This window comes from Ursus arctos, unplaced genomic scaffold (genome assembly GCF_023065955.2).
Source record: "Ursus arctos isolate Adak ecotype North America unplaced genomic scaffold, UrsArc2.0 scaffold_34, whole genome shotgun sequence".
NCBI classification, from domain to species: Eukaryota; Metazoa; Chordata; class Mammalia; order Carnivora; family Ursidae; genus Ursus; species Ursus arctos.
Window position 1 is genome coordinate 5,037,417 of NW_026623030.1, and position 14,176 is coordinate 5,051,592.

A 14,176-nucleotide genomic window follows, 5' to 3' on the forward strand; every position below is an offset into this window, starting at 1 on the left:
ACTGGAAGACGCGGCGGGAGGCGCGGGGCGGGGCCTCCCTAGGAGAGGTCGCGGCTCGGGGCCTCCCGAAGTGAGGGTCTGGCTCAAGGCGTGGGGCGGGGGTCGGCCGGAGAGGGCGTGGCTCAAGATGGGGGCGCGCGCTCTAGGGCGGGGCGGGGTCTCCGGAGGAGAGGGCGCGGCTGAGCGCGGGGCGGAGCCGGTGGGGCGGGGCCGGAGGGGAGTACTTAAGCAGCCTCGAAGCGCGCGCACGCCACGCCATGGCTCTGAGGCGCATCGTTTCTGTGTTGTGCACCGGCACTCCCCGCCTCGCCCGGCTGTCTACCGCGCCGGCGGCTCGCGAGCCGACTGCTGCAGGCCGGGAGACTGCGCCAGGATGCGGGGCGGCCGAGGCCGCGCGGCCACCGGTGCCCATCATAGACTTCGGCAACACTCAAGAGGCGTACCGCAGCCGGCGCAGCTGGGAGCTGGTGCGCAGCTTGCTGGTGCTGCGCCTGTGCGCTTCGCCCGCGCTGCTGGCGCACCACGAGCAGGTGCGCGGATGGGCAGGTGGGTGGGCGGGCAGGTGGGTAGGTGCGCATCGCGGCGCGCAAGCAGGGGCACGCGCTGGATCCTCTGTGTGTTCCCGGAACCTTCACGAAGTTTTACTGTAAATCGGGGTCCCTTGAGCATCGCTTGTAGCCGGGAAGTCCGGAAGGGAGGTGTTTCCTGCATTCCCTTTTGGGCCTCGTGAATTTTCCTATATGCCAGTTACTACTAACTAAAAACAAAGACCAGTTTCTGAATTTTTAAGCTATAAGCTGCTTGCAGTAATGCAAAGTTGCCACCTGAAAATTAAATTGAGTGTCTTCCATGTTGCCCAAAGGGAAGTCTTGGTCGTTTTGAAGGGCTTATGGCCTGGGAACCCAGAGTTCTCAGAAGATGTGACTCCGGAGCTCACTAGACACAGCCATTCGGAACGTGTTGGGGAAAATGGGAAGCCACTTGAACTACAACTTTTATTACTTCAACATAGTAACTGTGAAAAGTGTGAGGGCTTCGGGGAAGTAAAAAGCAGAACACCGTCTTAGCCACTGTCAGTCTGGACTTGTGGAAAAGACAGTTATTTCAAGGTGATCCTGGGAACAGTTTGCAAGGGTGCAGTTGTTGGTGCTAAGGGTCTGGAAGGCTCTTCATGGGGGCGGTGTTGATTTCTCAAGTGAGGCGGTGCTGAGCGTATGGTACTGCCTCCCTTGGCCCCTGGAGGAGGCTGGGGAGGCGGAACCAAAGAAGAGCACCAAGCCACACTTTAGGCTTAGGTGAAGGTGAAAACACGGTGGCTGGGAGGTGAGGGTACAGGCCACAAAGTCAGAGTCAGGTGGGTCTGAGGGGACGGTGAGGCCAGTGGAGTGTTGGACTGGGTCTCTCCAGAAGTTTTACTCAGATGCAGCCTAGGACTGTTGGTGGCAGGAGTGGAAGGGGAATGCGGAGGAGGAAGGGGTGGAACTGGAGATGTGGAGGCTACTGGGAAGCTCTCTGTGTTTGTGGTAGATGTGGATGCTCTGTGGCAAATTTGTGGCTGTGGAGCGCCCAGGCCAACTGGAAAGGAGGGTGGAATGGGACACTCAGGGGTCAAGGAACCTGGTGGGGGTTGAAGGTGATGAGAACCCTTTGGGGAGCACCAGAGTCTGGGGCACAGCCTGAAAGGAGCAGCAAGTTCTGGAGGTGCAGCAGTCAGGAGGGAGAAGGCAGCTGGGGGGCAGGAACGACTAGGGGGTAATGGCTGGCCATGAGGTCTCTGTGGAGGGCAAGGACAGGGACCTGGCTCCTGCAGTTGGGGCATCATGGGACTGCTGGGTGGAACTGGGATGTGTGGGGCAGGAGTGGTGCAGGAGCCCTGCCTGCTGCCATGTGGCCGGAAGGGAGGGAGTGAAGGCTTAGAGCCATCCAGGGCATATTTCTGCCATCTCAGCACTGAGCTTTCTTCCTTGGGATCAAAGCCAGAGGAGAAGCCAGCAGAGCTGGAGACCGTCGGGTACTGTGGGTGACCATTGTCCACATGCCAGAAAGTGCCGGAGTGCAGGGACCACTGAGGGTGCCTGGAGGCATGGGGAGGCTTCTCCCAGGCTTCCCTCCTGTCCCATCTGTGCCCCGAGGACACCTTCAGGGAGCCCACTAATGGTGCTCTGTGTGCCCCTTGTGGCATCTGTTCCATCACAACATTGCTAGTGGTCACACTGGTGTCAGTGGCCTTGGTGCGTGGCACTGGAGGAAATGGGGAAATGGGGCAGAGGCCAGGCTGCAGGGCTGTGGACTGCTCACCAGAACCAGTATATACTTAACTTGTCCTCTGGCCTGGGGTGGAAATTCCTTCTGCTGAGCAGTGTGGATCTGCAGCACCTGTGGGGGCAGTTGGGGATCCTCAAATCTGTTACCAGGGAGTGTCAGCCTGAAGGAGCCCCAGTTGAGCTGCTGCATTGGTTTGGGACCCAGTAGGGTTCCTCCCTTGCCAGAAGATAAGGGTTTAGAAAATTCAGGTCTTCCATGACAAAGCCAGTGCAGAAGGCGGTAACAGAAGAGGAAGGGTACAGGATAGATGGTGATGGTGGCCTTGGGGGACAGGGAGGAGAGAGAACTGGCTTTACCCCTCCTTGCTCTGCACACATCTGTTTGAGTCTTTTACAGTGAAAACAAGTATATGTGTTCCTGGGGCAAGTTGCTAAACCCACGAAGGATGCCCCCACTTGGAGAAGAGTAGGGGCTGCCTTCATGTCAGGCTGGGCCACCCAGGGATACACCTGATGCCAGGATGTTTTTCAAGGGGTGGCTTTGCTCTGGCGTTAGCTTTAGAATTGCCAGCCCTGCCCCATGTGCTCCATAGCCCTCTGTGACAGGCTGGCTTTTGCCAGAGTGAGAGGGTGAGTGACCGGCTCGGTGACCTGGGTGGCCTTCCCTGCCATTCCCTCTGAGCCCTGCCTCCCCTTGGGGAGCTGGTCAGCACAAAGTGCAGGGTGTATAGGAGGTTACCAGCCCAGGGCTCCCCTGGGCCAAATTCCAGCATCTGCCTTGCTCCTGCTTCTTTGATTAACATTGGCCGTGGCTGCTTTCGTGCTTGACTAGCAGGGTTAAGTAGTTACGACTGTGACTGTGTGGCCCACCCGGCCTACGTTATTTCCCATGTGGCACTGGACAGGAAAATTTGCTGGCCCGAGAGTAGATGGCTGGCCTCTTTCCACACGTGTTGGTTCCTGACAGTTCTTAGAGCTGACACATGCGATGTCAGGGTTTTCCAGAGCCAGAAGATGGTTTTCAGGTGTCCGATTCTGCCCCACCTACTACTGGGGAGATCTTTGATGTAATCAAGACCCGGCTTTTCCTCTGGCAAGGCTGCTCTGGCCCATGGATTCCCTGACCGCTGGCCCGGGCTGTGTGGGGCCAAGGCAGCCTGGCCCATTCTCCCTAGTCGGTCTTTCATTTTCCGTTTCTTATCCTCTTTATAAAAACAATGAGATGCAACGAAAACCGAGTGCTACGGAGAGGCTGTAGCAAGGCAGAGGGGATGGCCTGGAGAACCTTGTCCTCCGGACGCCCCGTGGCGCCCTCAGGTTTGTTCCTGAGGCGTCTCCACCAAGCACCAACCTACGATTCCAGGCATGTCTCCCTTCTGGCCAGTGTGGGGATGCTCAGGATTGGTTTGGGGATGAGGCTGTTTGATTTGCTCATATTTCTGCTTCGACTAGATTGTCCCCGAAACCCTGATCCCAAGAGATGTTCCTCACACAAGGGGTCCTGCTATCCACTGGGTTTGACACACCTCAGGCTTTCTCTGTCTTGGAGCTAAGCGTGGGGATAGTGGACACAGAGGAATTCCCAGACAAGTGGCAGATGTGCCCTCCCAGCAGCTTTCCTTTCCAGCCTCGGGGAGCCGCTCTCTTCATTCCTTCCTGCCCTGGCTCCATGCACGGGCTCCGTGCCACCTCCATGTCTTGGCAAGCCCCCCTCTCTGGATCTAAGTCACCAAACATCTCCCATCCATCACTCCCTCACCCCTGTTCTGAATCACTCTGTGGAGGAACCTTGCTTCTTCGAGGTCCCTCCCCTGCTAGGATGTAAGCTCCTTATCTGTTTTGTTTAGCTTAGAATTGCACGAGGCACAAAGCAGTGGCTCTGGACTTGGAAGGAATGATGGCAGAAGTCGGGGATGTGGCAAAATGTGATTGTGAGTGGTTTATGGGCAGCTGTCTTCCTCAGGGGCACGTGCACTCGAGCTCTGGGTCTGCTGTGGCCCTGGATGACTGTACTGAGTCCCCCCTGGTCCCACAATGGGCTCTCATCTCTCAGACTCTGTAGATGCTTACCTGGCTTATTGTTAGCCTAAGGCTTGCTCGAGCTGAAGTTAGACTCCTTCGGAATTTACCATGTGTTCATCTGCTCAGCAACCACTGGAGGACCGGCCCCTTGCCAGGCACTGTGTTAGGGACTTGGAATAAGCAGTGAACAAAACATTGCAAAATCTGGGTGCTCGCCTGCTAGGAAGTTGTACCAAATCGTCCTCCTACCCGGCATAACCCACTGAGGTGTGGATACAGAGAATGTTATGATGAACATGCCCGCTGCTCTTCCTAGAGAGACCTGCTATTCATTTCTTTATCCATCGAGTGATGGTCAGGCACTTGCTGTGTGCCACTGGGGTCATCCGTGAGTGTGCAGGGCAGGGAAGTGAGTGGCTGTTGTTGGGGGGGTTGGGGGGGGGGGGCTCTGGGATCTCTGCCCTCCCTGAGGAGTGGATTGACAGTAGCTACAGGCTGAGAAGCAAGCTGCTGCCAGTGGTGTCCACTGTTAAACCAAGGCCAGGAGTCAAGTTTGGCCCTGGGAGAGTGTGTCAGGGCTTTATGGTTGGAGCAAAGGGGGCGGGGGAACAAGGGTGACCTGCTGGGGACAGGGGAGGCCGGGCAGCCAGGACAGCCCTTTCCTTTTGCCTTTCAGCTGCTGCATCTCACCAGGAGACTTCTGGGGCAAAGGCTGTTTGAAAAGCTGATGAAGATGACCTTCTACGGGCAGTTTGTGGCCGGCGAGGACCAGGAGTCCATCCGGCCCCTGATCCGGCACAACAGGGCATTTGGAGTGGGCTCCATCCTGGACTACGGGGTGGAGGAGGATCTGAGCCCTGAGGAGGCTGAGCGCAAGGAGATGGAGTAAGGCCCACCTGGGCATCTGGTCGTAACCCCAAAGCATCCTGGGGTCAGCTGGGGCTGGGTTGGGAGGAGGCCCCCCAAGGCTAGGAGAGCTTGGTCAGCCTGCTTACCAGTGGCCTTCCTGGGGTTCTTGCAGTTTTGTTCTGTGAGAATGACGACTTTCACAAAAGGCCTTGTATGCACAAGGCTGGAGGAGGGGCAGAGACTGGGGACAGCCTACCTGCCCGGTTTTGTGTGGTCTGCAAGCTGAGATTGGTTGTTACTTTTTTAAAAATGGTTGAGACAAAACAAGAATAGTATTTTGTGACATGTGAAAAGTGTATGAAATTCACATCACTTTTGCCCTAGAGGGGCAGAGTTGAGTAGCTGCGACAGGTGCCATATGGCCCACAAAGCTGGAGATAGACGCTACCTGAGGGTTTATAAAAGATGTTTGCTGACCCTGGCGTAGGAGGTGCTCTGGCTTCCTGTTGTGCTAAAGCATCTCTTCAGAGGGATTGCCAACCTGCTGGACGGGGCCCCACTGCCTCACTCTTGCCTAGCTCCTGGGAGGGTTTTCTTTTCTATCTTTCTTTTTTTTTTTAAATTTTCTTTAATTTATTTTATTTCATTTTTTAAGATTTTATTTATTTATTTGACAGAGAGTGAGCACAAGCAGGGGTAGCAGCAGGCAGAGGAAGAGGGAGAAGAAGGCTCCCTGCTGAAAAGGGAGCTCGATGCGGGGATAGATCCCAGGACCCTGGGATCATGACCTGAGCTGAAGGCAGACGCTTAACCAACTGAGCCACCCAGGCGCTACACCCCCCCCTTTTAAAAGACTTTATTCATTTATTAGAGAGCGAGAGAGAGCATGAGCCGGGGTGGGGGTGCAGAGGGAGAGGGAGAAACAGACTCTCCGCTGATCCCAGGACCCTGGGATCATGACCTGAGCCGAAGGCAGGTGCTTAACCAAATGAGCCACCCAAGTTCCCCTCCTGGGAGGATTTCCTAATCAGCAGATAGGCTCTGCCTGGTGAGTGTGGAGCCTGCCAGGCCTGGCGCCCACCCAGAGGTCCCAGAAGGGAATGGCAGCCAGGAGCAGTGTGGCAGGCTGGCCTAGGGTCTCTTCTTGCTGCAGGAGCTGTTCTCCGCACAGTGAGAACAGACAGATGGGTACCTCCCTGACCCACTCTTTTGGGCCACAGAAGAAAATTAGAGAATGAGGCCGCCCTCTGCTTCCCGGAGAGGTGGCTGCCCAAGAGATCCAGGCAAGACCAGCCCTTTCTTTACAAAATGCCCAGTTCTTATGCTGGTACCTGCATCCCTCCATGTCAGGCCTTTGCTTGCATTTAGGACCCTTAGTTCTGACAGCAGCTGTGCCTGACCACGTGAGGCTTGGGACAAGCCTGCTGAGTAACCTGCCCTGTCTCAGGCTGGGGTGTTTGCTCTGGCTTGGGGACAAGAGAGGAGGGGAGGAAGGAGAAAGGCATCACATGAGGCTCCTGCCCTGGGAACGGAATGTCCAAGCCAAGCAGCAACAGCAGCAGCGGATTGGCCTGGGGAACCCAGCCCCTGCCTAGCCATTTGCTGTCTTAAAGGCGGGGTTCTCCAGCTTGGCACCCCTCTGTGTATTCCTTGTGGAGCTGCAGCCTTCAGTGGGGCTGCCTGTTGAATGACTAATGAGCCCTGTGTCCCTGCTGTGCCTGTGTTGAGGGCTGAGTGGTTTCACAATGGGATTTTCTCCCTCTGGTAGGAAGACTCTTTTCCCAGGGTGATCTGGCTGACTTCCTGCCTGTTCTGCAAGGAGAACATGGGGAGGTGGGCTGGCCTTGCCCTGTCATGGAGCCAGGGAGCCTGTGCCCCAGGGCCACCCTGATGTTTGTGCCTCTGATGCTGTAAAGAGCCCCGCTTGTGGGCTTTGGGATGTGAGTGTTGGTCCTTCCCATCCTAACATGGTGACCACCATCCGATGTCAGTGACAGGTGTCAAAGACTCATGCCTTGCTCTGCTGCCAGGTGGCCCAGTGCCTTTGGAGAGGCCTGGGCTGAGGGGGCAGAACCAGGCTTGCAGGTGCTGATTGAACATCTATACTGTCAAATAGCCTGCCTGGCTTACTGGGTGTTCTTGGTCAGGAGTGGCTCCAGCCATGCAGCCCCCATCCTTACAACCCCCATGCAGAGAACTGCTTCTGAGTCCTGGGGGGCGGGGATCAGAGGTCTGTCTCACTAGTCTTGTCATGAGCCCCATAGACCCTGCTCTGGGGAGTGATATAGAGGCCACTACCCCAAATTAAGGCCTCAGGAATTGGGGAAGGGAGGGTACAGGTGGTGCCGGGCCTGCCCTGGGCATAACCATGTGAGGCACAGAAAGGATGGAGGTGGCTGAATGCACAGGACACCCAGCAGGTCTCCCAAGGGTCTGAGTAGGGGGCCCAGGAAGGATTCCCTGGGGTAGGAAGCAGGAGGTGGGAGGCTATAGGTGCTGGAGGGAGAGAGTGGCCATCTAGGGCTGGGGTGGGATGGTGTTTCCCAGAAGACCTGGCAGAAGGCAGAGGCCGGGGTCCTGGCTCTAGGAGAGGAACCCCATAGAATCTCCCCAGCAGGCTGGGAGCTGTGGGGATAAGGGGCTAGGGTATCTCCCAATGATTGGCTATGATAAGGACACCCAGGGACAGTTTGGATGGCAGGTGCCTCTGTCTTGGCTATGCAGACCCAGGGCTGGCTGGAGGTGGAGCCCCAGGGTGGTGGCAGCTCTACCAGGACTGGTGGTGCAGAGTGCACAGAGGACTTGGGTGCTGCCTGGAGTCAGGGCCTGGGGGGCTAGGGAGGTAGGTATACAGATGGGAATGGGCTCCATTGGACTTCTCGGTGCTTCACTCCTTCCTGCCACCTGCATTTTCCCAGGAGAGAGCCAGAGAGGGCTCCCCTCATTTTCTTCTTTTTCCTAAAAGGCATCCAGCCAACATATCTGCCAGTGCAGTGAGCTGAGCTTGGAGGCGGCCAAGAGGATGGTTGGGGCCTTCCTGCCACCTCTCCCCTGGGCCACTGATGTTCACCTTCCTCTGCCCTCTGCCCCTGGGCACACTCTCTTCCCTCTTCCACGTCCAAGTGTGTGTGTGTGTGTGTGTGTGCGCGCGTATGCACAGGATACTTCCTTTCCCCACTGGTGACATGACCCTCCTCCCCTCCACTGTACTTGGCAACTGCCATCTTCATCTTCTCATGACCCACCCACCAGGCCTGGTTGAGAGTGTGACCCTGCTCCTTCCTGGTGCCATCTGCTCAGAGACAGGCTGTTGTCCCCTGACCACATGGCAGTGTGGCCAAGCCGGCTCCTCTGCTCAGTCCATTGCTAAAGTGCTTGCTGTCTTGTCTGTGCCCAGGAAGCTTCCCGATGGAAACAGCTGCAGCCTCTGCCTTCCTGCTGCTGGGCCTGCTGGCAGTGAGGAAGGGAGTGGCCCGTGCTCCCCTGTGCCTTTGGAGCCTGGCTGGGGCTTGGAGGGTGGACAGGCCAGCTGTGGAAGTGTTGAGCAGGAACCTTACACGGTGCTGGGCCACTGGGGGATTTTAGATAATGATTTCCCACGTGAATGGAATGCACCCTGCCTAGAAGGCAGGAACCTTGGAGACATGAATAGTCATGTTTCTCTGAGCCATGGGCTGTGTGGTTACAAAGCAGGCCCGAGTCCCCAGCAGCCACCATCCTTGCTGATGAGACCCATGCCTTAGTGTAGATGGTAGGGCCCAAATCGTGCTTTTTCCTGGTTGTACCTGGGCCACAGCCTGGGGCTGGTCTTACAGGTGTTCCTTGTTCCCAGTGGGGATGTTGTTGTACGGGGCCGACCCCTCCCTCATGTTACAGAGTCAAATATTGTCACGCAGTGATACCTCACCCTTCTCTATGCATCAGGCACACATGTCTAGTTGGCACGAAGTAGCTCCTGTCCCCTGTCCCCAGGTTGGGGCCTTGTGGGCTGTGCGGCAGTATGCGGAGCCCCCAGCCCCTGTGGACTGGCCTAGCTACGGGGACTCCTGGGTCCTGACCTGGGTATCCTGGCTCAGAGTCGCCAGTTATGGGCCCTGGGGTCACACAAGAGCCGGCGTCCAAAGGGAGGGCTCCCTGGAAGGTGACCAGCAGCCCCCCAACTTGCTGTAGGAGCAGGGAGGTCAAAAGCTGCCTTGGTTCTTTGACTTGGCTTGAGGCCACTGCAAGTGCAGTTCCCTCTCGGCAGCATGGCTGGCTTTACCTCTGTCTCACGTGTGGGGTGGGGGTAGGGGAGTATCGCTATCCCTTTCCTGTGAAGTATGGGTGGAGCTTCAGAGGCCCCCAGGGGTCTGAGCATTTGGGAGGTTACTGGATAGCAGCAGGGCTTTGGCTGAGCTCTTTCTCTGGTAACCGATTTAAGAGGCTTTAAATACAGAGTCAGATGATGGATGAAGCCACTCGAATGCCACCCCCAGGCCTGGGGCAGAGTGATGGTGAGCAGCCCTTTCATCTGAGTAGGCTTAGCTGATATTTGCTGTCCCAGATGGCACAACCACTGAGAGGAGGATAGTGTCTACTGTGATTCTGGCAGGGGTCTAGGGTAGGGGTGACATAGGGCGGGGGCCGGCCAGACAGGGGTAGTGAGGGCACAGCCGAGGGACTGCAGAGAGGCCAGGGTGGCTGGGCCGAGCCAAACATGGTCTCAGGCTGGCCTCACCGTCCTGTCCTCATGAGGACTGGGGGTGTTTATCAGGTAGGATGGGAGGGCTTGCATTTTAAAAGAAAAATTCTGGTTGTTGCTTGGAAGACACACCTAAGGGGCAAGAATGAAGCAGGGGGCTGGCAGGCGGTGGCTGGGGGTGGAGCTGGGTGTCCGCCCGGGCGGGAGCCCAGAGCCCGGCCTCCTCATGGAGGTGCCGCATGTAGGAGGCATAGAGCAGAGCAAGGAGCCTTGCTCCTCAACTCTGGGAATTTTGTGCACTGGTAGTTGCCCGGGTCCTTTCCTTATCAGCCCTGACTGACCCCAAGGCTCTGTTGTTTCTTCAGAAGGAATCCCCCCATAGTAGCCTTCTTCAAGCAACTATTCCATGCCTTGGGCTATCAGCTATCAGTTTTACTCACTCCTCACCTACCCAAAAGGAATCTGAGGCTTCTCCAGGGTGTAGAGCTTGTAGGCCAGGTTGGTCTGTGAGGCTGCTGCCCCACCCTGCTCAGGGGAGGTGACCCTGCAGGCCCAGGGTGGGTGGTGAGGAGGGAGGTGGGGCACGTGAGTCACTCTGACCTGCCTGGACTAAGCCAGCCCTTCCCCTACAGCCCTTCTTGTCAGGTCGGGTTCAGGGCTCACCCTCTGGCTTCCTCCCACCTCTGCCTGCTCTCAGGGAACCCATGCTTGTCACTTGCAGTCTGAGGTAGTGTGACCGACCCTCACCCTCTTCTTCCTTCCCACAGGTCCTGTACGTCAGCTGTAGAGAGGGAGGGCAGTGGTGAGTAAGAGGAGGCTATTCAGGAACAAATATTCTCTCTACCTGTCCCCTCCCCCGCCCCCAACCCTTCCTTGGGAGACCTTGGTTCAAGGGCACAGGCAAGACTTGGGGCCAAGGCTCCTCCCTTTGCCCACATGGCTTCTCCCTGTATGCACCCAGGCCAGTGCTTCAAGTCTGCTGACATCCCAGGACGCTCCCAGGGGTGCTGGTCCCCTTGGCCCTCAACGGGTCTGGGCTCTGCCTTTTTGGCCGGGTTTGCCATGTGACTAGGGCTTAGCCAGGGAGAAGGAACAGTGAGTGTAGGAGCAGGGAGTGGTGGGCAACACAGTGTAGGGAGGCCATGGCCGCCAAGGAGCCAGTCCCGAGGGCACGGGGCTGTGGGCCATACGCAGGTCTTGCTGGATGCCGGGGGAGCCCTGTGTTTGCCCAGAGTTGGGCGGGAGGCAGAACACAGCACACAGCCTGTGTGTGCTCAGCCACGTGCCTGCCCTTCTAGGTACAAGTAAGAGGGAGAAGCAGTACCAGGCCCACCGGGCCTTTGGAGACCGCAGGGACGGTGTCATCAGTGCCCGCACCTACTTCTATGCCAATGAAGCCAAGTGTGACAGCCACATGGAGACATTCTTGCGCTGCATCGAGGCTGCAGGTGGGGCCCGCTCTTTGCTGGGTGTTCACCTGCCAGGGAGGGCTGACCCCTGTGTGTGGAGATGCTGATGGGTGAAAGCGCGCCCTGGAGCACTTGCCTGGGGCTTCCTCTCTAGGTGGCCCAGACAGTCATGAGGATGACTATAGGTGACACTGGGGAAGCCATAGGGTGGGCTCAGGTCCTACCGGGGTCATGCCTGAGTCCAGCCCTGCCGAAGGAGCCTGCCGCCTCCTGCCTCTTCCCGGATACCGGTGCCCAGATGTGAACCTCAGGAAGGCTGTCAGCGGGCTGAGCAGCCTTCTGTCCGGGTCAGGGGCTCGAGCCTAGCCACACGTGGCACTTGGGTTTGCCAATGGCTGCGCTGTTCCAGGAGCTGGTGCCATGGAGGATTCCTCCCCACCTGGCCTCTGGGTGGAGTGCTCGCCAAAAGAGGCGAGTCAGGTGGGCCTCACCCAGCCACAGCAGAACTCCACCGTGTGGCCCCAGCAGCCCTTCCATTAGTGGGCTCTGTACCTGCTGAACACGGGCGGGGTAGGAGTGAGTGGTGCTCAGAAGCATCATTCTGAGAGCAGTGCCAGAGAGATGCCAGGTGGTCAGGCAGAGACTCGGCCATTCGGGTCCAGAGCAAGGGGGCGCCTCCTCACCTCTGTGCCTGCTCTGCCTAAAGCAAAGGTCACAGAAGTGAAGACGGGTCATGGGTTCCTGGAGGGAGGAGAGAGGCAGGTGTGGTTGAGCATCTTCTGTGTTCCGCCGTCTGTTCTGCTGGGTGTTTCTGTGTTCTGTGAACCCTACCCCTGCCCCCCCCAGCCATGGGCAGCCTGCGGTGCCGGTGGCATGGGCGAGGACGTGAAGCAGGGACAGAATGGGCCGGTCTTGTCGGCTCCTTTGCCCACCGGCTTACTGGATCCACGTGGCTAACAAACCCTGTGAAGTTGCCTGTTTCCGCCTCCGAGGTGGGGTGGGCATGTGTATTTATGGGCTCAGTAGGAACACTGTCCTTCTGCCCATAAGGGGTTAGCCAGCCAGCCCAGCATATGTGGCTCCTTGGTGGGCTCTCCCCTTCTGTTTGGGGGGGGGGTTCCTGGCAGGGGCCCCTGGTGCCACTCACCGTAGCCTGAGATGGCCGAGCTGCCACTAGGGCTGTTCCAGGGATGGTCAGGCAGGCGTGCTGGGGAGCAGAAGGCCTGTGCAGGAAGTGTGGCTGCCGTGGACATGGCTGCAGCCCCTGGTAGGGCCGGGTGGGGAAAGGAGGAGAGATCTGCTGGCGCCACTGCACTGTCAGTAGTTTGGCACTGGGTCATTCGAGGCTCCATGGTGGTCTTGGGACCCATCTGTAGGGGAGACCCAGTACCGTGTATGTTGTAGGTAATTGGTAGGAAGAGGGGCTGTGCCAGCCATTCGTTCCATCACCTGTCTGGTGAGGTGAGTCTAACTCTTGAGTGGCACAGATTCTGGGCACAGGCTCCTGGTCCTCCTCGTTCCCCTCTGGAGCCCTAATGGTTCTTCCTGTGGCTTCTGACAGGCGGAGCCAGTGATGATGGCTTCTCAGCCATCAAGCTCACTGCACTGGGGAGACCTCAGTTTCTGGTAAGTGCCAGAACCTTCCAGTGCAGAGTTTGTAAGACCTTGGGGGTGCTGTGAGCATTAAGTGAAAGCTCCTGTGCTGGTACCTTGGTGCTGGGCGCCGGGCACACAGGCGGAGCCAGGAGGGGACCCAGGGGCTCGGCGGGGGTCCTGGGGGCGGGAATCTGGGCCTGTGCCGTAGATGGTGGCTCAGGCCTGCACTTGCAGCTGCAGTTCTCAGATGTGCTGACCAAGTGGAGACGACTCTTTCACCAAATGGCTGCAGAGCACGGGAAGGCTGGTCTGGCTGCCATGGATACGAAATTGGAGGTGGCTGTGCTGCAGGTGGGACGTCCTTGCCCTGGTGGGTATGAGTGGGTGGGCACTGTGGGGCTCGGGGAGGAGCCCTGCCCAGGAAGAACTGGCTAGGTAGTCTTTGAGGTGGGTTCCCAGAGGCCTGTAGCACCCCCCTCTGCTCCCCACAGCAGCAGCTGGGGTCCACTGGGAAGGAATCTGAACAGGGGCCGAGTAATGCGGGGTGGGAGGGCTTGAGGAGGGGGGTTTGCTCTGCAGGTGGCAGAGTACTGCAGAGCTTTGGGTCCAGGAAGGGGAATCAGGGCCAGGTAGGAATAGACCTGTCTGTGAGGCAGAAACACAAACCAAGACTGTACCCTGTTCGCACTAATGGTGTCATAAAGTCAAAAGAGCACTGCAGATATGTGGGGGTGGGCTGGGGACAGGAGATGTTAGTGAACGGGGCTGGGGCAGGTTCATGGGACTGGCAACTTCTTACTTCTCAAGGAAAGTGTGGCAAAGATGGGCATCGCATCCAGGACGGAGATTGAGAACTGGTTCACTGCGGAGACCCTGGGTGTGTCTGGGTAAGAGTAGCCCCCAAGCTGGGAATTTGGGAGTGTCTGCCCTGATTCAGCTGTGGTTCCAGCAGAACCCCAATGGCTTCTCCCAGTCCTGGTTGCCCTTCTGGAGAGCATGGGCCAGGGAGGACAGTGCTGAAGGACCTTTTCCTTGAGACACACAGCAGGAGTTGACAGGGAGCCTGGAGTCCACGGGGCTGGGGCTGCAGCTAGCCCAGGGCTAGTCCAGACTATAGCTTGGTAGGAGTGCCTCTGAACTGGCAGGGCTGCTCACAGAATTATTTGGGTCCTAGAGTAAGGTTGCCACACTCAGCCCTTCCTGGGACCCACATGACAGGAGGTGGAGGGTCAGGGCCCCTGAGATCCTGGAGGGGCCCACACCTCATCCCGTGGGGTCTGGAAGCTAGGACTGAGATCACCAGGGCCCCTGGGCTGGTAGCAGCTGTCCCCTTACATGCAAGGTCTGCCTCCTTT

At 57.8% G+C, this 14,176-nt stretch overlaps 1 protein-coding gene across 4 annotated transcripts in view; it reads left to right on the forward strand.

Moving 5' to 3' along the window:
• Positions 1-221: 221 nt before the first annotated feature.
• Positions 222-14,176, forward strand: part of PRODH (proline dehydrogenase 1) — a 28,890-nt gene continuing 14,935 nt past the window's right edge. For 2 of the 4 annotated variants that reach the window (XM_026486293.4, XM_026486295.4), the window contains exons 1-7: positions 222-530; positions 4,963-5,171; positions 10,584-10,618; positions 11,115-11,264; positions 12,787-12,851; positions 13,056-13,172; positions 13,629-13,708. In XM_026486293.4, the coding sequence (XP_026342078.2) occupies positions 258-530; positions 4,963-5,171; positions 10,584-10,618; positions 11,115-11,264; positions 12,787-12,851; positions 13,056-13,172; positions 13,629-13,708 (929 nt within the window). In that variant the 5' untranslated portion in view covers positions 222-257. The remainder of the gene's footprint in view (positions 531-4,962; positions 5,172-10,583; positions 10,619-11,114; positions 11,265-12,786; positions 12,852-13,055; positions 13,173-13,628; positions 13,709-14,176) is intronic. The other 2 variants (XM_044379501.3, XM_044379500.3) reach the window with 1 other exon arrangement.